This window comes from Rhinoraja longicauda, chromosome 5 (genome assembly GCF_053455715.1).
Source record: "Rhinoraja longicauda isolate Sanriku21f chromosome 5, sRhiLon1.1, whole genome shotgun sequence".
Lineage (NCBI taxonomy): Eukaryota > Metazoa > Chordata > Chondrichthyes > Rajiformes > Arhynchobatidae > Rhinoraja > Rhinoraja longicauda.
The window spans coordinates 59,482,810-59,506,281 of record NC_135957.1 but is presented as its reverse complement, the minus strand read 5'-3'; the positions used below and the strand labels follow the sequence as shown (position 1 = coordinate 59,506,281).

The 23,472-nt window shown below is 41.1% G+C and overlaps 3 protein-coding genes across 3 annotated transcripts in view; 2 read left to right on the top strand and 1 right to left on the bottom strand.

The window, feature by feature from the left end:
* The window catches only part of LOC144593817 (uncharacterized), a 174,952-nt gene extending 163,211 nt beyond the window's left edge, over positions 1-11,741 (top strand). Inside the window, exons 15-16 of the mRNA XM_078399936.1 lie at positions 9,493-9,564; positions 9,874-11,741. Coding sequence (XP_078256062.1) covers positions 9,493-9,564; positions 9,874-11,741 — 1,940 coding nt within the window. The remainder of the gene's footprint in view (positions 1-9,492; positions 9,565-9,873) is intronic.
* nt5dc1 (5'-nucleotidase domain containing 1) overlaps positions 1-23,472 on the bottom strand; it is a 434,656-nt gene that overhangs the window by 291,261 nt on the left and 119,923 nt on the right. The gene's annotated exons all lie outside the window — the stretch shown is intronic.
* Positions 17,001-23,472, top strand: part of LOC144593816 (uncharacterized) — a 73,388-nt gene continuing 66,916 nt past the window's right edge. Inside the window, exon 1 of the mRNA XM_078399935.1 lies at positions 17,001-17,071. Coding sequence (XP_078256061.1) covers positions 17,001-17,071 — 71 coding nt within the window. The remainder of the gene's footprint in view (positions 17,072-23,472) is intronic.

Sequence of the window (23,472 nt, the reverse complement as noted above, 5' to 3'; positions counted from 1 at the left end):
TCCTGAGAAAGTATGGTCTGAATTGAGTTGAATTTTGCTCGCCCGCCCACAAAATTTCCCAGCTATGGTCCCCACCTGTTTGCACAGAGTCAAAGACTTATCCATGCTGACTAAGTTAGTTAGTGTTTGAACACATCCCTCAAAACCTTTCTCATTCGTGCGCATTTTGGAGGGTTGGGTTAACTGAACCCTGCACCTTGGCATTTAGCCTAAGGCATTTAGCAAGGCCTTAGTGGCCAGTAAGCTTTGGCTTCTGCACAAATTAGGCCTCACCGCCCTGAAAGATTTCAATTGGATTACAGGTTGGAGGGTTGAGCCTCAACTTCTGTCAGACGATGGCAATATAACAACATCTGAATGTCTCCGTTATTTTGTATAAATAGTTTTCTGTAGGGACAGAATTTCCATTGAACCAAAGGTGCAGCCATACCTATGACTTGGCTGGCTAGCGTCAGATCAGAAAGGCGGAAACACAGTTTAATACTGGGGAATTCTAGTATGATTATGCCCTGCTGCTAGACTCCATGTGGAGTTCAGTCATGAAATGAGGGATGTCGTGTCAACTGTCCCTCAACATCCTCCAAGATTACTTATCTGGGAGTGCCTCAACTTCAGTAGTTCACTGTAGAACTATTGGTCACAGTCAGCATAATTCAATCCATTATTTCTGGAGATGGCCATTGTAAAATCTTTCTCCAATCCTTTAGATATTGTCCAATTTTTCACCAATACCAGAAATAGCAGAGTAAAATTGAGAGCAAGTATAGGAAAAAAAATTCCTGCTACAGAATAAGTACAATTTGCTCACTTTCCAATGTATACATCAGTAATTCGTAAATAACCTCAACCTCATTGTTAAGCAACCTCATATGCAGCTGATAAATTTATTGTCAAATATTACTAAACATTTTGCCATCAGCTTTGGTTAAACAACAATAATTTAGCATTTGAATCAAGCAGCAGCCTTAAAATAAGAGTATCTTAGCTATTTCCTCACTGGTGTACATGGCAATTTGTTGTGTGAACATTGGATGCTCTATTTCCATAATTGCTTGTTAAATTCTTTAAAATGTACCGTTGTCACAAAGGACACAATTATTGCAATGCAAGTTTATTATTTTTTCTTTCTTACTTTTATATCTATTGCTTTGCCTACTTATTTTGAGAATGCTTTAACTGATTGACTTTAGTTAGCCCACTATTATTCTAAAAATTGATTTTCAAGACGACAATGTCAGGATTAAATTAAGAGTAAAAAATATTTCACCTACTGTTTAAAGGTGTATACAATGTACAACTGCATTAAGTTTCAATTAAATTAATTAAACTTGTTAAGTAAATTGAACATTGCCATAATTAGGTCCAGATTGGAATCACATAACATTAATATGATAATTATCCACTGGAGCAAAAGGAAATGACTCACGGCATTTATGTAATGCAATGGAAAAGTGTTGTTACAAACAAGAGAAGATATTTTTCTATTGGACCCATTCCTTATTATGGGTATGAATACCCAAAGTAGATGTGAATGTAACAAAATCTGTAATAATCAATCATGAAAACGACAATGCAATAGGAAATCTAATGCCTCCACATACTTTTTATTTTTATTCTGATAGACTTTACCTGAGTATACCTCTATTCCCCAATATGTCACTACCAAGTTAAAATATGTTCCCTCTACAGCTTTTCATATTTAAAAATGGATTGGGGGCCGTTTGTAACGACAATACTGGGTATCAGTGATGCCCCAAAAGCCCTTTGCTTCTATGGCATTTATAGATTTACACCAAGGACTTCCAATAGAGATTAAATGCAATGTTTACACTAACTTGTAAATATCTGGATTTGATACGATCAACGGTTGGTCCTTTTTCAACAATGAGGATAGAACATTCAGAAAAATCTCCCTAAAATGCAATCCAGATTAGAAATATAAGTTGGAAGTCCCATATTACCAGAAAATAGAATTCAATTTCCTTTAAATACGATAGTTTCCATGCCTCCAGTACTAAAGCTGAAATCTGATGAGAGCAAGATGCGGTTTAACCTACACTTTACCACTTAGGTAAATTTTCAATCATACTGGGGAGAGGTGGGAGAAGGGGGACACATAAGGGTGAAAGATCTGCCACTGACAGGAGCCTTCTGACTTGCTGCACATCTGCACCTGGGAGCCCAGTCTTGCAGATAGCAAGCCCTACATACAGTCATCTGCTGGAAAGCCAGTTCACAGTTGATTGGAGAGGTTCAATTAAGTGAAGGGTCACCACAGTGCTTATCAGATTTCAAAGCTATCATTTAAATTCACTGCTTATGAATGTCTTTAGTATTGTTAAGAAATAAGCAATTGAAGTGGGTGTGGGCCTTTTGGCCCCTTATGCCTGGTCTGCCATTTGATGGGATCAGAGCTGTTCTGATACCTCAAGCCACTTTCATACACTAATCCCAAATCCCTAATTATTGTACTATCTAATTCAAAAATAATCAGGCACTATTAAAAAATAAATACAAATATTAAAATGTAAAGACTTTAAAATATTCTTCTAAAATTAAAGACAATCACATATATTTAAATAAAATGGTTCAACCCAAATAAAAAGCCAATGTTCACAGAAATCTGACTCTCTGCTGCTCGGTTAGAATCTATTCAGAATCATTCATTCAGTGTCATTCAGAATCCACTGGGATGACAGAGGTATTCGGAGTGTGGTACCTAGCCGGGAAAGAAAGCTAGACCACCCCATGCTCAAGACACCCACCCATTAAGCAGGTAATACACAGCAAATCTTAATTAACCTGTTTTTTTAAAAAGTAGAAACATACATTTTTGTATACATACAAAAGTCATATATTTTTACAGCACAACCTACACAATCTATTGTACTTATTCAATTAAAAATAATCAATCATTTTCCAATATAATTTGATTTATTTTTCCCCAAATAGTTGTATACCTCTGAAGATATGTAAATCAGTGTGAAGGGTCCCGATACAAAATATTTTTCCCATTCATTCAAGATGCTGCTGGCCAGCAAATATCTTCCTGCACTTTCTGTTGTACTCAAGATTCCAGTATTTGCAATTTATTAGATTAAAAAACCCTTTATTTTAAAGTCTATTATATATTCTGCTTTCAACATTTGTTTTGAGTAGGAGTCTATGTACTAAATCCTTCTCCATAAAAGTTTTCTGAATCTTTCCCTTCATACTTTTAATTTCACCAATTAGTGACTTTTTTAAAACTGGAAGCCTTTATAATTTTGATTGCCCTTGAGCCCTTTTCTTCCTGCTTTAATGTAAACAGTTTGAATTACTGTATGCCAAAAAGCTTTTCACTACAGCTCAGGACACATGACAATAAACTAAACTAATTACTTTAACTACACAAGTTGATTCCTTGACATACTTTCTATCGAAAAACATTAAAAAATGCACACATTATTCTAAATGCAGTTTAATTAATGAGCTGTATGATGACAGCACTGCTACTCTGCATATTATTTAATTATATTTCCACCATAGCCATATCTGAATAGAGATGTGTGTGTGTATATATATATATATATATATATATACACACATACACACATGTGTGTGTGTGCACATGTATGTAATTTATAGATATGCCATCATTTTGTGCAGATTGGGAAGGGATGTGGAGTTCTCTTCAAAGTTATACAGGCAGAGGCCTAATGTCAGTCACAAATTAGTACCAACCAGCACTCATCACCATTGCCTCTTTACTGTCAACATCTGGTTTGTCAGTCCATGAATCTCATGCTGAAGTCAGCCTGGGTCATTGATGCACCAGTGACTTCACATTTTAGGAGAAAAAAGTATAAAACTGGACTTTTTCTCAATTTCTAAGCATCTTCGCTGAATCAGTAAATGTCAAGGTGAATACACCACTCTTATTAAAGCTTGGATGATATAATAGTTAACACCAAAACAAGAAAAAAAATTCAATGCGAAGATTCCCTTGTGAAATACATTACAGCAATCCTTCCTCCTTGACAGCTAATGGGCCTTCAGAACTAAAGACATAAATATGTATTAGGGTAAACCATAATCAGTTAACAGAAACAGGGGTTTCAGCTGGCTTTAAAATGTATTTTTCTTCAAAAAAGAGACCAATGAAAAGCTAACATTACCTATAACTGTGGGACAGTCAGACTTCGAAATTATTTTTACAGAGCCATAGCAAAACAACACTTGAAAATATCATAGAAATTGTAAACTCTAGATGGACAAATCCATCTTGTTGAATTGTATTTTAGATTAAATATGTTTGCACTTGGATGGGAAGCTTTCTGGGATGAGCTGACCTTTATCATGCAGAGGCCATATGCCAACTGTCAGACACCACCTCATATCTCTCTATGGATACTGACCTTGCCATCAAATATCAAGACACAATCAAGCAGACAGTCATGGATTTCATTTCTTCAGGTGATCTTCCCTCCACATCTCACTTTTATCTCCAGCCCAAAATCAGCAAGCAAGAATGCCCTGGCCTGTTCTTGCCCAACCAAACTTATTTCTTCCTACCTTGATTCTATCCTTTATCCTCTGGTCCAGCCCCTTCTGACTCATAACCATGACATCTCCGATGCCCTCCACCATTTTGACTGTTTCCAATTTTGTGTTCCAAAATGACTAATGTTTACATGGATCTTTTGACACCACCATCCCAGTTTAGGATGGTCTAAGGGCCTCCACTTCTTCCTTGAACCGAGGACCAACCTGTTCCCTTCCACCAACACATCCTTTTGGCTGGCTGAACTTATTCTCACACTCAACAACTTCTCTTTAAAACACAACTCACTTTCTCCACATCAAAGGTGTAGCCCTGGGCACCAGCATGGACCCAAGCGACGGCAAATATTTTGTGCAATATATGCAAATCTTTGTTTGTCTTCCCCCTCAATTCCTTTCTGGTACACTGTTCACTGCATTGGTGCTGCCTCCTGCATTCATGCGGGACTCAAGTGCATGCGGCACAGTGGCGCATCAATAGAGTTACTGCCTTACAGCTGGAGACCCAGGTTCGATCCTAACTACAGGTGCTGTCTGTGCAGAGTTTGTACATACTGCATGGGTTTTCGCAGGTGCTCCCATTTCTTCCCATACTCCAAAGACGTGCAGGTTTGCAGGTTAATTTGCTTCTGTGCATTGTAAATTGTCCCTAGTGTGTAGTATAGTGCTCATGTACGGTCGCTGGTCGGCGTGATCGTTGGTCGGTGTGGAATCGGTGGACTAAAAGGCCTATTTCCACACTGTGTCACTAAATTCTAAAGTAAAAGTCTAGTTTTGCACCAATTTTCACCCTGCCCTCACATTCACATATTTAACTTCAGACTCTCAAGAGTCAGAGATTCCGCATCTCTCTGCATATATCCCTAACTACAAACATCTATTTAAAGCCGAAGATAGACACAAAAAGCTAGAATATCTCAGTGGGTCTGGCAACATCTCCGGAGAAAAGCAATAGGTGATGTTGCAGGTCAAAACCCATCTTGAGACTACTTCTGAAGAAGGATCTCGACCCGAAACGTCACCTATTCCTTTTCTCCAGAGATGTTAACTGACCTGCTGAGTTACTTGTATCTATCTTCAGTGTAAACCAGCATCTGCAATTCCTTCCTACACATCTATTAAAAGCATACTGACCCCCAGAACTATTTCAATTGTTCAGCCCACCCTGACTCATAAGGACCCTATACCATTCTCCCAGTTCCTCTGTCTCTGTTATATTTGCTCGGATGATGAGACTTTATGTACAGATGGCTCTGAGATTACTTCATTCTTTCAGAACCTCTACCATTATTAACAAAGCCATCGTCATATCTCATCCATTTCCCACACCTCACTCATCCAGTCTCCCCCAGGACAGATTGTGGATAATAATAATAATAATAATAATAATAATAATAATAATAATAATAATAATAATAATAATAATAATAATAATAATAATAATAATAATAATAATAATAATAATAATAATAATAATAATAATAATAATAATAATAATAATAATAATAATAATTAATATATTCCTTTATTCGTCCCACACCGGGGAAATTTACAGTGTTACAGCAGCAAAGTGGATAGCAAGAGAGCAAGAGATCATTCATTATAAATAAAAGATACACAAATTGTCATCAGTTTTCTGTGTGTTCTTAGCTGTTATTGGTGACTCGGCTGCTTTGAGACCAATCTTCACAGAAGAGGTTTAAATGCTGGTGCTCACGATTGGGCATGGAACAAAGAAGTCTTATTCTGAATCATTACTCTGAAGGCAGTATTCTGGCAACTAAACTAAACTAAAGCTATGTTAATCACATATTGGAGATATTTTATAGGAAGCATTATTGGCTGCAGGTGATGTTAGTTAATAGATGCAAACATGGATTACCTCTGAGATAAACCTGTGGAAACTACTGAGAGAATTTGATTTGGCATTATTAAGAGGCTTCAGTCACATGAAGGAGCACCATGGAGGATGACCAATACTATCTAAAAACCAAAATAAAAATAACATTTAGTTCTGCCCCCAAAACACCGAATACACCAGAACTTGCTGATTCTGGTGAGTTGCAAATGCACGCAAGTGATTTATGAATGAAATATTTACTATTTTTTACAGGTCCTTCCAATGATAATTTGGTGGGAAATCCCATACTGACCTGAAACAGGGAATGTAGTAAAGAACTGCAGATGCTGGTTTAATCAAAGATAGACACAAAATGCTGGAGTAACTCAGCGGGACAGGCAGCATCTCTGGAGAGAAGGAATGGGTGACGTTTCGGGTCGAGACCCTTCTTCAGACTGATGTCAGGGGAGTGGGCGGTACAGTGATAAATATGTTTATCTCTGAAACAGGGAGGACCTGTGATGCCACAATATCTTTGTATGAATTAATGGCATATTGTGAACAGGCCTGAACAAATCATTTCCAGGAAATGGCTGAAATATCCTTGACACATGTTTAAGCCATGCCCCCAGCATTCCAGGCTGTCAAAACTATTGACAATACGAAATGTTTCTGACTCCAAATCATTTTCAAAAACTATTTTAAAAAAAGTAAACAGTAACAGCACAGTGGCACAGCGGTAGTGTAGCTGCCTTACAGCACTTGCAACGCCGGAGACCCGGGTTCCATCCCAACTATGGGTGCTGTCTGTACGGAGTTTGTACATTCTCCCCGTGACCTGCGTGACCTGGTGACAGCCTGAATGGGTCCAATGAGGCAAAAGGGCTCTTTTAGGGTGCTAATAACTCTTATGTGCAGCTGAAAAACAGCAGCAGAATTCTGCCAGCAGGTTTGAAGCCCCTATACTTGCTAATGTACAGAAGCGGCATTTTCTAGTTCTTGTGAGTAATGTTTTAAGATGTAAAAAAAATCTTTAAACAGCTCAAAAAATCTTAAAGCAATCAATAGCTCTGAAATTTTTGAAATGATGCTTGGAAAGATTTAAATATAAACTATAAATTAGTCATTCATCAGAAAGCATTTTCAAATCAAGATGTTTTTGAAATCAGAGGCTCTCTTAGCCACCCCTTCCATTTAGCTCTCTCACATTTGCTGCCAATGTCTTTGACAAAGAACTTCTAGAAGTTCATCAGTAATTTGTTAATAGCATATTCTTGACTTAGATAGGTTCATTATCAACACACCACAAAATCTGGATCATGCAGACAAATGTTGGCCCAATCCCCTGTGATACGTAAACAAAGATAATTTCACCTGCTGTGCAAGACTGAGAGTATGGTCCATTTTTAATTCACTTATTAATTTACTGGGATGTAAGTGTCACTGGCAAAGCCAGCATTTATTGTCCATCCTTAATTGTCCTTGTGAATGGGTGGTTGATGAGAATTTTTCTACAACGCTTTTGGGAGGTGTTCTAGGATTTACATCCAGAAATGACGAAAGACCTGAGATATATTTCCAAATTGCCAAAAGATGCCTGATTTCAAACGATTTCAGCCCAGAATGGCCCACTCTCATACATACCTCAAGCTATTTCAAATACCTCACCTACTTATGTAGGAAGGAACTGCAGATGCTGGTTTAAATAGAAGATAGACACTAAATGCAGGAGTAACTCAGCACGATAGGCAGCATCTCTGGAGAGAAGGAATGGGTGCCGTTTTGAGTTGAGACCTTTCTTCAGATAAGGATAAGGGAAACGAGAGATATAGATGGTGATTTGGAGAGATAATGAATGAAAGATATGCACAAAAGTAACAATGATAAAGGAAACAGGCCATTGTAAGCTGTTTGTAGGGTGAAAATGAGAAGCTAGTGCGAATTGGGTAGGGGAGGGATAGAGAGAGAGAGAGAATGCCGGGGCTACCTGAAGTGAGAGAAATCAATATTCATACCACTGGGCTGTAAGCTGCCCAAGCGAAATATAAGATGCTGTTCCTCCAATTTGCATTTAGCCTCACTCTGACAATGGAGGAGACCGAGGACAGAAAGGTCTGTGTAGAAATGGGAAGGAGAATTAAAGTGTCCAGCAACCGGGAGATCAGGTTGGTTCACACGGGCTGAGCGAAGGTGTTCCGCGAAACGATCGCCCAGTCTGAGTTTGGTCTCGCCGATGTATAAGAGTCCACATCTTGAACAACGGATACAGTAGATGAGGTTACACCAGCATTTTGTGTCTAACCTCACCTACTCGTGCCAGTTGTGTTCTGCCACAGTCATCCTGTCAAGCAGAGCCATGCACAAGCAACCATCCAGCCTCAGGTCGCTGATCCTGAAGCCCTGTGGCCTATTGGCAGTCCATTCCTTTCAAAGGCTTGGTCTAATTGTTTTGAAACAATTCTGATGAAAAGGTATTTATAAACAGTTGAAATAGATATAAATAATGAGAAATCATTAAAAAAGACTGTTTACTAAAAGCAGGTTTAAGTGACAGAATTTTTTTTTTTTAAACTAGACAATATAAGAACAAACCAGCTGCTTTTTTTTTTTACCCCAGTACACCATTCAACACATTGCTAGTTAGTTTCTACATCACATACCTAACTCTCAAGATATGTGGTCCACAATGAGCTGGCTTACAAACAGCAGGTAGTCAGCAATTCTTTACAGAACTACTCGCTAGCACGTAGTAGTTAATTACTAACAACCAGTGTGGCCAATTAATATTAGGCCCTCGGTACCTGTTCTGAAAAATATATGAAATCCTGTTGAACATTGTGAAGAGGAAGAGTGTTTTTTTTCAGGACTCGAGCAATTATTATTCTTAAATAACACTCACTATGAATAAGTTAACCATTGATGCATTACATTTCTACTTAGAGAACTGCGAATTAGCCAATCGATTTTCCTTCAGCATAGTGGAAACTAGACAAAGTTTGCGAAACAATTTTTTTCCTTGCTGATAGGAATGATAGCTTTACAAACATTTTGCCCTTCTTTACTGTTCTCTTTTATGGAACAACCTTTTCTTCTTTTGCATTCCAAAATAGATTACCATGTAAATGGATATGATACTCAGAATTCTGAAGAAGAAGAACATGAAAACAATGAGGACAGCAGAGGTGAGCAACACTTAATTTACAAAAGCATCCAGTGAACACATTGAGTAAACCAATTTAAGAAACCAAAATCAATTTACTCATTAAGATACATGGAGATTTTCACACGAGCATCCAAAAATAAAACAATGTTTATATATTGTACACTCTTCAAAGAAACAGCCTGACTTTCTCTCTCGTTTCTAAATAAATTATTCTTAGTTAACAATTCTTCGTATATTGTGCATTTTCCTCTCAAAAATTAGATGACGTCCAGATTGCTTCTAGTGATAGACATGTAAACATACTAACACCTTACATTTGACGTTACAGAATATGAAGCTGAACAAGGACAACATGCGGAACATGGACTACAAGGCCACCCAGGTGCCCAAGGCCCACAAGGCCCACCGGGTGCTCCTGGAAAAGATGGCATAGGAGTGCCAGGAGCCCCTGGAAAACCTGGGAGACCAGGGGCACCAGGAATGCCATCTATGGGAAAATCAGGGATCCCAGGAGCATCAGGAAGACCAGGTGAAACAGGGGCTCCAGGAGAAAAAGGCGACGGAGGAACCCAAGGAATTCCAGGAGCCAGAGGCAAAGCAGGACCCATGGGATATCCTGGGCCAACAGGGTTATCTGTTGCTGGTAAACCAGGCCCTCATGGGCCACCAGGTTCATCAGGAGCACCAGGTCAACGAGGGGAAAGAGGATTGCCAGGGCACATGGGTCTTCCAGGGGCAAAGGGGGAAACGGGAATGGGAATCCCTGGACGTCCTGGTAGCAGAGGGGAACCAGGCTCTCAGGGGCGATCAGGCCAACCTGGACCAGCAGGATTAGGAATAGCTGGTGCTCCTGGTCGTCCAGGTGCAACAGGTGAAAAGGGGGCAATGGGCACACCTGGTGCTACAGGATATCCAGGTGCACCTGGACCAAAAGGGCCAATGGGAAGTCCTGGTATACCTGGAGTTGGAAAACCTGGAAATTCAGGTGCACCGGGGATGCCAGGAAGCTATGGAGCCAAAGGTGCTGCTGGTGCCCAAGGTATGACAGGTGCACCTGGACTACCTGGTTATGGAAAACCAGGATTACCAGGCCCCAAAGGAGAGCGTGGCTCTGCAGGTGCCACTGGTTACCCTGGTGACAAAGGAGAGCCTGGATCAGTTGGAGTACCTGGAGCACCTGGATCCAGAGGATTATCAGGTCCAACCGGATCACAGGGCCCAAGAGGCACGTCAGGTGCAACTGGTGCAACTGGAGAGAAAGGACCAATGGGGCCTGTTGGTCAACCTGGATATCCAGGAGCTAAGGGTGATGTAGGAGTTGGTGGTGCCCCAGGAAAATCAGGAATGTCAGGAAGGCCAGGTACACCTGGCCGTTCTGGACAACCAGGAACAGCTGGTCCCAAAGGCAGTATGGGACCTGCTGGTGTATCTGGTAAATCTGGAAGCTCTGGCCTTCCAGGCGCTCAAGGACCAGTAGGGTATCCTGGGGAAGCAGGGACAAGAGGAAGTCTTGGCCCAGCTGGCCCAAGAGGCCCATCTGGCGCTCCAGGTACTCCAGGATCTCATGGAGAAAAAGGAGATGCCGGACGTCCTGGCCCACCTGGTCCTTCTGGAAATTATTATGGGAAAATGAGCAATGGCGCACCTGGTGCACCTGGATCAGAAGGACCATCAGGCCCTGCCGGTCAACCAGGTCTTCCTGGCCCACCAGGTCCACCAGCAGAAATGTTTGCGCCTCAAGGCAAGTACAATTATAATGGCTACATCAAATCAGGAGAGCCCTCAGCTGGATTGCTCAGTCCATACCCAGCCTTTACTGCTCTTCTTTCCCACTCTTATTACCGTACTGGGGAACCAATAGTGTTTGACAAATTGGTGACCAATTCAAACAATAACTATAATCCATCCACTGGAATTTTCACATGTGAAATACCTGGTATCTATCAATTTAGTTATCAGGTGCAAGTCAAGGGAGCAAATGTTTGGGTTGGATTATACAAAAATGATGAATCTGTGATCTACTCATATGACGACTATACAGAAGGTTATATTGATCAGGTATCAGGAAGTGTGATATTATATCTACAAGAAAATGACCAAGTCCATGTTCAGCTACCTACAGAAGAGTCTAATGGATTATATTCTTCAGACCTCATGCACTCAGCGTTCTCAGGGTTTCTAATTGTTCATTCATGATGTGCATCAGATTATAAATATCCAGTGGTGAGCTGACATTCTATTCTGAGTGAAGAATTCAGAAAAAAATCAAAGCATGATTATCGTTAAATTAAGAAATATACAGCTCTGACCAATAAACTGCTGTGTTGTTTTCATCCACTAAAATCATCTGTTTGAAACAATACTTTTGGTTTATGATATGCACCTTGGAGACATAAGCATATTGTTCTTCTAATTTAAATAAAATCCAGCAAATTCTGAATATTCACAGAAAGTTAACTAAATTCTTTTGGAAAAACAACCTTGTTATCATGTCGCTTTAAAATGTAATTGCCCCTGTGAGACCAACACTTCTATTGCCCATTTTTGCAGAAAATGTTTGCACAAAAATATATGTTGGTGCTTGACATTTATTGTTTCACCCTTCACAACGAACCACCTCAATCTGATTCAGCTAAACACAATCTGGAACTTCTGTTATTTTCAAAGGTATTATGCGCAATCAAGTAGTTCAATATTCATCATGTTACTTTGTGTCAATATCTGTCCACCACCATTACGTTATGTATTTCAGTAGTAAGTTACCTATTACGCTGTTCAAACTGTAAAAGGCATATTATAAATTCTAGAGAAATGTAATGGCATTGATAACTTACGCATTCTCCAAAAATACACAAGTATCTAAAACGAAAACATGTAAATGTTATTGTAGCAAATCATAAAATATTTCTGTAATTGATCATTTAAAAAGTGGTTTTCTCAAATCTTCCAAAATTGCAAATGCATTTGTGTCACTGTGCAGTTAAATAAATGATGATTGTTACAAATTTCAATATTTCACTGGATATTCTTAGAAATACAACATACATGTCAAATTCAAAAGGCTACCTGGTTCAAAAATAGCTTAAACTGGATGGTCGTTACCATGCACTCTTCATTTTGTGCAAGACCTAACAATGCCAGACCAAATTCTTGAACACCACCAAATTCTTGAACAATGTTTCACGGTAAATATTATCTATTCTGTTTTTCACTTAGAAAAACCAAAATTACAATGATATAATTTAATTTATAGTGAATCCTCACATTACTTTCCCTGAGGTAATTTTTCTATTGCCACAACTGTTTTGGGCTAGACTGATATTGGTAATGGAATGGCAGTCCAACAGTCATTAATAATTGTCATGGCACATTAGTCTTTCACTAGATGAAGATATAAACCAATGTGCCAGTGCCTGGAGTTAAGATATTGCTAGAGTTCTTGTGCTTCTACTTCTTAAGGAAAGGTATGTGGGTTATGGCGACTGCGTTCTGACCATATTGTCAGGAGTTAGCCATCCCTACTCCCTTCCTTGTCATTCTGGATTACCAGAAGATTGCACCTTTACTATACCTGATAGTTATGTCTACCCAGGAAAGTAGGGGAAGATCAGGATGGGGAAGGGAATGGTTAATTTAAAAGGAAAGGAAAGGACAAAGGTCTAAGTAGGAAATAGGTTGAGTGAAGGGAGGGAGATGAATGGGGATGGAATATTTTCAGGTCAGCCCTCCCTCTCAGGCCTTGCTCTCTTGCCCCACTTCCCACAAAAGCATGCCCTAGACCTACTGACACTAATCATTTAATCACTCTATCAACCAACCTGTAGCTCAGTGCAGCACATTGATGAAAAAATGCTGCTGAATGATGGCATATGAGGATTCAAGAGTCAAGAGTGTATAGTTTACTTGTGTACTGAAACGGGACAATAATATTTTTCCTTAAAACAGCACAACAAATTTGTGAATGATCGATACTATTGAAATGTATTCATCCCAGGAGGAAAATTGGTCTGCCAACAGTCATAAAACACAACAAGATACATGAAACATGAAATTAAAGTGATGAGTGGAAAGTCCAGGAATGGGGATGTGCAAAGATTGGAAGATTGGGAAGCGGGGGGGGGGGGGGGGGGGGTAAGGGGAATCAGTCCGAGTTGTATCTGATAACACGATGAACAAATAAAAAATATACTGCAAAACAAAACAAAATGCTGAATTCCCCAGTACAACCAAGACAGTTTCCAGTTCAAAGTTTAGTTGCCATTTTTCATATTGAAGAATGAGGGAAAGCATGGGAAGGACTTTGATGGGGGAAGTGTTGAGGAACTGAAAAAGGGGGTAGAGAGGGAGTTGAGATAGTGTATTCATTTGTTAGCTTTGCTACACTCATTAAAATAAAACAAAAGTTGCAAAACAATCACACTAATTGTCTACATCACTTTAACAGACTTTCTGCCCCATCCCATTTTCTCATTAAACAAATATTAATGAAACTGCTGAAAGCAAAATGTGAAACCTGCTCAAAAAATCAACACTTGCAACTAAATAGCTTTCTTGCTGTACGTGACAATGACCACAGCAAAAAAATAACCTCAGTAGTATTTGAAAGCAGGAAGTGCTTCAGACAGTTAAAAAATAGAGTTTTCAAACACAATCACAGATGTAGGGTGTGGTGGTCCAAGAATGAAATTTTGGGTGGAGATTTCCACAACCAGAACCTCTGTGGCTTGTTGTGTGTCCAAATAATTACCGTGGGATTTTAGGTTAAAGCATGTAAACAATTAAGAAACGTGGGAAGGCAAAGGAGGGAAAAAAATTCTTATAGTGTAAAATTTCTCCAGGCAATGTTACTAAAATGAATACGATAGAACAAATTTGAGTCATCATTAAATACAGGTGAGGTGCCGGAAGACTGGAAATGTTGTGCCTCTATTCAAGAGGGGCTACAGGGAACCGCCTTAGGAACTACAGGCTAGTGAGCCTAATATCTGTGGTCAGAAAGTTACTAGAGAGTATTCTGAGGGATAAGATATACATGCATTTGGATGGACAACGGATGATTTGGGATGGTCAGCATAGTTTTGTACATGGGAGGTCGTGTCTGATGAATCTGATTGAAGATGTGACCAAAAAGGTTGATGAGTGCAGAGCAGTAGACATATATATGGATTTCAGCAAGGCATTCGACAAGGTGGGCTGCTCTGGAAGGTTTGAGCACATGGGATCCAAGGAGCGATAGATGATTGGATAAAAAATTGGCTACATGGAAGGTGATGGTGGAAAGCAAATGGACAGAAAGCAAAGAGTGGGGATAAATGGGTCCCTTTCGGAATGGGAGGCAGTGACCAGTGGGGTACCGCAAGGTTCGGTGCTGGGACCCCAGCTATTTATGATATACATTAATGACTTAGACGAAGGGATTAAAAGTACCATTAGCAAATTTGCAGATGATACTCAGCTGGGGGGTAGTGTGAATTGTGAGGAAGATGCAGTAAGGCTGCAGGGTGACTTGGACAGGTTGTGTGAGTGGGCGGATACATGGCAGATGCAGTTTAATGTAGATAAGTGTGAGGTTATTCACTTTGGAAGTAAGAATAGAAAGGCAGATTATTATCTGAATGGTGTCAAGTTAGGAGGAGGGGGAGTTCAACGAGATCTGGGTGTCCTAGTGCATCAGTCAATGAAAGGAAGCATGCAGGTACAGCAGGCAGTGAAGAAAGCCAATGGAATGTTGGCCTTCATAACAAGAGGAGTTGAGTATAGGAGCAAAGAGGTCCTTCTACAGTTGTACCGGGCCCTGGTGAGACCGCACCTGGAGTACTGTGTGCAGTTTTGGTCTCCAAATTTGAGGAAGGATATTCTTGCTATGGAGGACGTGCAGCGTAGGTTCACTAGGTTAATTCCCGGAATGGCGGGACTGTCGTATGTTGAAAGGCTGGAGCGATTGGGCTTGTATACACTGGAATTTAGAAGGATGAGGGGGGATCTTATTGAAACATATAAGATAATTAGGGGATTAGACACATTAGAGGCAGGAAACATGTTCCCAATGTTGGGGGAGTCCAGAACAAGGGGCCACAGTTTAAGAATAAGGGGTAGGCCATTTAGAACGGAGATGAGGAAGAACTTTTTCATTCAGAGAGTGGTGAAGGTGTGGAATTCTCTGCCTCAGAAGGCAGTGGAGGCCAGTTCGTTGGATGCTTTCAAGAGAGAGCTGGATAGAGCTCTTAAGGATAGCGGAGTGAGGGGGTATGGGGAGAAGGCAGGAACGGGGTACTGATTGAGAGTGATCAGCCATGATCGCATTGAATGGCGGTGCTGGCTCGAAGGGCTGAATGGCCTACTCCTGCACCTATTGTCTATTGTCTATTGTCTATTGGAAGGTTGCCTTTCAGACTGGAGGCCTTTGACTAGTGGTATACCTCATGTACCATTAGGTTAGATGCTGCGTCCATTGCTGTTTGTCAACTATGTCAATGATTTGGATGAGAATGTACATGATAAGCAAGTTTGCAGATAACATAAAACTGGCCGGTATTGTAGATAACAAAGATGGTTGTCAAAAATTGCAGAAAGATCTTGAATGGTTGGGCAGGTGGGCTGAGAAATGCTTGATAGAATTTAATACAGAGAAATGTGAGGTGTTGCATTGAGGTGAGATATGAGGTGAAGTCTAAAATGGGCAGGACTTACACATTGAATGGAAAGGCTCTGGGGAGTTTTATATAGCAGAAGGATCTAGGAATGCAGGTACATAGTTCCTTGAAAGGAAAAGGTAGATAGGGCGGCCTTCATCAGTCAGAGTATTGGGTATAGAAGTTGGGAGATCATGTTGTGGTTATTTAAGACGTTGGTAAGGCCACATTTAGAGTAATATGTTCCATTTTGGGCACCACGTTATAGGAAAGATGTTGTCAAGCAGGAATAGGTGCAGAAAAGATTGACGAGGATGTTGCCAGTACTCGAGGGCCTGAGCTATAGGGAGAAGTTGAACAGGCTCGGATTCTATTCCTTGAAACGCAGGAGGATGAGGGGTGATCTTATAGACATACAAAATAATGGCAGGAATAGATCAGCTAAACCAATAGAGTCGCTTGCCCAGAGTAGGGGAATCGAGAACCAGAGGACATAGGTTTAAGGTGAGAGAGGATAGATTTTATGGGAACCGGAGAAGGATATGGGCCAAACACAGGCAGGTGGGACCAGTGTAGATGGGACACGTTGGTCGGCGTGGGCAAGATGGGCCGAAGGACTAGTTTCCACACTGTATGACTCTATGACTCTACCACTTAGGCAAAGGTGTAGTAATGAAAGAACCTCAATCGTTGACCTTGTTCAAGAGGTGCAAGATACCAACTGTTTCTAATGATGTGAAGTAGAGTATTATTCGGGATAGGGGATTCAAAAGAAATGTGGTGGTAGGAAAATATATAAATACAGTTTACTGCAGCCGCGAGCATGAATACCAAAGGCAGAATTGCCTATCTGGTGCCTAACCGATATGCATGCCTGAGCAAAAAGTCAACCAGGTTAGTGAGTTGAAATGAGTGATTCAAAGAACGGTGTGAGAGAAAATAGTTTTGATTTAGAAGACACCAGCAAGACATTGGCAAAAGACAGCAATGTTCTATCTGGATGAGCTTCACTTGAATCGAGCTGTGACCAGTATCCAGCAATGCATGTTCTTTCTCCACTAGGATATGTATTAGACGCATTAATTTACAAACATGTTAACTCTGGGACAGGTATAGGCAGCTGGGATCAAGTGCATCCCTGGAGGAGTTTCGGGAACTAAAAAAGGAAATCAGAAGGGGAAAAAAGGGGCCAGGAGATAGCTCTGGCGGGTAGCATTAAGGATAATCCCAAAAGATTTTATAAATACATAAGGGGAAAACGGGTAACATGAGAGAGAATGGGACCTCTCAGGAATCAAAGCGGTCACCTTTGTGTGGAGCCACAAGAGATGAGCAAGGTACTAAATGAGTATTTCTCCTCTGTATTTACCGAGGAGAAACAGTAGGACGGAGGAAATTGGAGCAGTCACTGGAAGTGTCTTGAGAGCAGTCAGGGTTACCGTCAGTTGAGCTTATAGGATTTGATATTACAATCCCTACTATAATCGGCACCTTCTTAATATCTTGAGTGGGGGTAGGGGTAAAGACTTCATTGGGGTCATCAGGTGGGCACCCTCTTTCTTTGGTGTTTCATTGATAGGCCCACGACACCTCCAGAGGGCTCAACAGCGACACCTGGCGTCGCAGGTGCGCTCCCCTCCGTTTTTACCCCTCTTGCTGGTCATTTTGCAGCCCAGTTGGAGTCCTTCTTCTTCAGCCACAGCCAGTTGCTGCTTCGCTCGGCAGCCTCTGACAGCGACCTGACGGCTTGCCGGAAGGCCTGACTTCAAACTCCCATTCCCTTCAGGAGTCTGGTTGTTGACATGGCTACAAACCCTCTACAACCAACCTCTACAGGGAGCATTCACAAAATGCTGGAGTAACTCAGCAGGTCAGGCAGCATCTCGGGAGAGAAGGAATGGGTGACGTTTCAGGTCGAGACCATTCCTCAGGGACCCTTCTACAGGGAGCACCTGGGTATGCCTTCTGGAAGAAGTACTGAAGGTACTGTTGTGTTTGAAGGTAAACAAATTTCCAGGGCCTGATCAGATATATTCGAGGACATTGCGGGAAACTAGAGAGGAAATTGTGGGAGCTCTGGTTAAAATTTAGGAGTCGTCCTTAAATACAGGAGAGGTGCCGGAAGACTGGAGGGTGGTAAATGTTGTGCCTCTTTTCAAGAAGGGATGCAGGGAAAATGCTGGGAAATATAGGCCGGTGAGCTTAACATCTGTGGTTGGTACGTTACTGGAGAGTATTCTAAGGGATAGGTTATACAGGCATTTGGATGGGCAAGGGCTGATTAGGGATAGTCAGCATGGTTTTGTACGTGGGAGGACGTGTCTCACAAATCTGATTGATTTTTTTGAAGACGTGACCAAAAAGGTTGATGAGGGCAGAGCTGTAGATGCTGTGTACATGAACTTCAGTAAGACATTCGACAAGGTTCTGCACGATAGGCTGCTCTGGAAGGTTAGATCGCATGGGATCCAAGGAGAGATAGCTGAATGGATAGCAAATTGGCTCCATGTAAGGAAGCAGAGGGTGATGGTGGAAGGTTGCTTCTCAGACTGGAGGTCAGGTTATAAGGCTATGAAGAACACCCATTTGAAATTCAGGAAAATATATTTAAGGCTGGTGGAGATTGGCCGCACAAACAAACGACACTGAAAATTTAAAAATTAAACTTATTCAACACAATAACTTAAAGAACAGGGATTAAAATATGTTTTTTTCTACCAGCTGGTGTTCCTGTGATACTATTATTGTAGGAAGGAACTGCAGATGCAGGCTTAAACCAAAAACTTCGGTCTGAAGAAGGGTCTCGACCCGTATCGTCACCCATTCCTTCTCTTCAGAGATGCTGCCAGTCCTGCTGATAACTCCAGCATTTAGTGTCTATACTATTATTGTGGTACAATTACAATTTTTAAATGACCAGAAGTATTACATTTATATGAATTTGTATACCAAATTAAATAAACAAATAATGGATTCTGATAAACCTATCTAACAATCACAATCACAATAATATTTTATTAGCCTAGTATGTTTTGCAACATACAAGGAACTTCATTTGCCATATAGACATAGACAATAGGTGCAGGAGTAGGCCATTCGGCCCTTCGAGCCAGCACCACCATTCAATGCGATCATGGCTGATCATTCTCAATCAGTACCCCGTTCCTGCCTTCTCCCCATACCCCATGACTCCGCTATCCTTAAGAGCTCTATCTCGCTCTCTCTTGAATGCATTCAGAGAACTGGCCTCCACTGCCTTCTGAGATAGAGAATTCCACAGATTTACAACTCTCTGACTGAAAAAGTTTTTCCTCATCTCCATTCTAAATGGCCTACCCCTTATTCTTAAACTGTGGCCCCTGGTTCTAGACTCCCCCAACATTGGGAACATGTTTCCTGCCTCTAACGTGTCCAACCCCTTAATAATCTTATACGTTTCGATAAGATCCCCTCTCATCCTTCTAAATTCCAGTGTATAGAAGCCTAGTCGCTCCAGTCTTTCAACATACGACAGTCCTGCCATTTTGGGAATTAACCTAGTAATTCCTGCACGCCCTCAATAGCAAGAATATCCTTCCTCAAATTTGGAGACCAAAACTGCACACAGTACTCCAGGTGCGGTCTCACTAGGGCCCTGTACAACTGCAGAAGGACCTCTTTGCTCCTATACTCAATTCCTCTTGTTATGAAGGCCAACATTCCATTGGCTTTCTTCACTGCCTGCTGTACCTGCATGCTTCCTTTCAGTGACTGATGCACTAGGACACCCAAATCTACGTCCCTTTTTCCTAACTTGACACCATTCAGATAATAATCTGCCTTCCTATTCTTACCACCAAAGTGGATAACCTCACACTTATCCACATTAAACTGCATCTGCCATGCATCCGCCCACTAACACGACCTGTCCAAGTCACCCTGCAACCTCATAGCATCTTCCTCACAGTTCACACTACCACCCAGCTTTGTATCATCTGCAAATTTGCTAATGGTACTTTTAATCCCTTCATCCAAGTCATTAAAGTATATTGTAAATAGCTGCGGTCCCAGCACCGAGCCTTGCAGTACCCTACTAGGCACTGCCTGCCATTCTGAAAGGGATCCATTTATCCCCACTCTTTGCTTTCTGTCTGTCAACCAATTTTCTATCCATGTCAGTACCCTAACCCCAATACCATGTGCTCTAATTTTGCCCACTAATCTCCTATGTGGGACCTTGTCGAAGGCTTTCTGAAAGTCGAGGTACACCACATCCACTGGCTCTCCCCTGTCAATTTTCCTAGTTACATCCTCAGACATCCAACACAGTGACTCTTCCACATTCCTCACTAAGATGGAAGGCGAAAAAAGTTCAATCTGTCCCTTCTTTGTCCTCCAGCAGTCAGGGGCCTCTAACCTTCCATTGATGGGACGATCTTGACTCCTGTAGCCAGCGGGGGGGCCTTCCTCATCGGGGCGATCAAGCTCCTACATTGGGGGGGGGAAGATCTCAGCTCCCTCACGCTGGCGATCTACCCCAGGTCGGGGCTTGTCGAACCTCGTGCAGCTTTTGGAGCTCCCGACCGGTCTCAACCGGAGACTGCGAGCTCCTTGATGTTAAAGTCTGCAGGCCAAGTTGGAGCGTCGATCCCAGGCAAGGAATCGCACGCTCAGATGGTAAGTCCACGGCCACGCAGGGGCTCAAAGTCAGTCCCAGGCAAGGCCTCCAGTTCCACAATGTTGGGCCGCAGAGAGACCGGAGATACGATTTGGAAAACAATCGTAACTCCGGCAAGGTAAGAGATAGAGAAAAAGTTTCCCCCGACCCCCTCCCCCACCCCCCACATAAAACAAACCAGAGAACTTTAACACAAACTTTTAAAACTTACCAAAAATAACAAAAAGAGTTCGAAAAGGACAGACAGACTGTAGACGAGGCAGCCATTGTGCGGTGCCCCCTACTGCTCATGGATTGGATTTTACTTCACAGATGTGAATACTGACTTAGCTGAATCAATGCAATAATGAACAGTGGTAACTTAAGTAACAGCCGTACTATTCTTTGGAGACTTCTAACTTGGCCGAAATATGCCTAACAGCCTGATTAATGTGGCAACATCTCCTTAACATGAACAATTGCCTTTTGCTTTTGTCTTGTTCATTATTATACTTAGATTAGATCCAAAAAGTAAGCGCAATCCAAACATCATTTAACAGGCTGTTAAATTGGAATTTTGAATAGGTTATTAGTTATCATCCCTGGAGTAATATCAAAACCATCTCATCAATCTTGTAACTGCCTATTGTTGCTTACTTTGACTGAAAATACTTTGTTGTAAGAATCTGATTTTTTGAAAGGCTTTATAATTTTCTCAATAAAATCATGGTCAAAATGCTTCAGAAGTAGCAAGGCTGAATTTGAATTCTCAAGCCATTGTTATTAAGGTATCTGAGTATTTTGACGGTACAGTTATGCATCTAAATATTCATCATATATGTTTTTTTAATTAAATTTCTTTTCACAATTTTAGGCTATGGCCTTTGCATCAACAATTAACAACAAAATTATCTAGTTCATTGAAAACAATTTGAATACATAATGTACACTTTTATTTTAAAATTGGGCATCATTAATTAGTATCCACCTTATACCGTGGTCAAATAAAGAACAATTAATACCTGGTAGAGCAATGTTGTTTGTATCATTATAGCTGCAGAGTTAAAAAAAATATTGGTCTCCATTTCGCTGGAGTGTAAGAGCAAATCAGCATGGAACTGTCAGTATTTCTCAATGCAAGTGTAAGTAGGTTTTACGACTCCTGTGGAAACAAAATTACTGTTTGAAGTTCAATTGCTGTACCCCACTGCTAGAATTCAACAACCAAGCATTCACGTGCTAAGATAGCCCAGCAGTCTCTCGGAGGGTAAGCACTTATAAGATTCTGCTCCAGGCCAGACCTTACTTTTCTTGCTCCAATCATTTCATGCAAAAAAGCTGTATTACTTTTACTAAAAGCAAATGTAAAGAAAAAATCCTGATGTCTGAGCCACTCTATTCCTATCCTAGGTATTTATGATCTTCAATTATTTGCAATTTTATCATAGAACATAGAACTGTACAGCACAGGAATAGACCATCAGCCCAAGATGTCCATAGTGAACATGATGCCAAGTAAAACTAATCTCCTCTGGATACGCGTGTTCCATTACCCTCCATTGCCTGCATATTGATGTGCCCATCTAAAAGCCTCTGAAATGCTACTATCCACACCTCCCAACATTTGATTTTACAAATCCATAATTTTGATGTCCAAAATTCAGAATTTTACATCAAAATTCATAATTTGGTGCATAATTCAACTTTTCAGCAAAACAAAGGTATGCACGCCAAATGCACATACGTGTTGTGCTTCATTCATGAGTATATTTTACTATTTATAGAAAGGTTATTGAACAGAAATACTTTTTACAACACAAAGAAAAAATTGTTTTGTTTTGTTTTTTCTATTTTGCTTTTTCCTTACACATCCCAATTCTCTTGGTATTGAATAAAAGAACAATGGTCATAAAATGTATGACTAAGTTATGAAGAAAGAGTTTCATTTAAAACTGCACATACCTAATTTCATTGAAGGCATACTTGCTCCAGTAGTCTTCAACAGCAAATCACAATGGTCCATGTCCCCCCCACTGCCCCCCCCTTTCCCCCCACCTCCACTCCCCCCCACTCCCCACCCATCCCCACTCCCCACCCCCAGTACCCTCTCCCCCATTCCCCTCCCCCCGACCCCCACTCCCCTCCCCTCCTCTGCCCCCCCCATGCCAACCTCCCCCCCCCCATTCACCCACCCCATCCCCTCTCAACATCAACGGGCCTCAAACAAGTCCGGTTGAGCAGCGAGGGCAACGCCGGGCAAGCGGCAGGGCAGGACGAGCGACGAGGCGTGTGTTTTGTGGATATGTGAGGCGAAATCAGAATGGCGGAAATGAAATAAGAAACCGGAAGCTTTCCACCAAATCCGGAAGAGTTAGAAGGTCTGTACTATCATATCTGTCCTCACCACCACCCTGACAATTTGTTCCAGACATTGTACCACAGTCTTTGTAAAAAAAAGTTGTCCCACACATCTTTAAACATTGCCACTGTATTTGATATTTCTACCCTGGGAAAAAGTTTCTGACTGTATACCATATCTATGTTTCTTATAATTTTATATACCTCTATCAGGTCTCCCCTCAACCTCCAATGCTCCAGAGACAACAATCCAAATGTATTCAATCTCTGCTTCTGGCTAATACTCCCCAATGCAGACAGC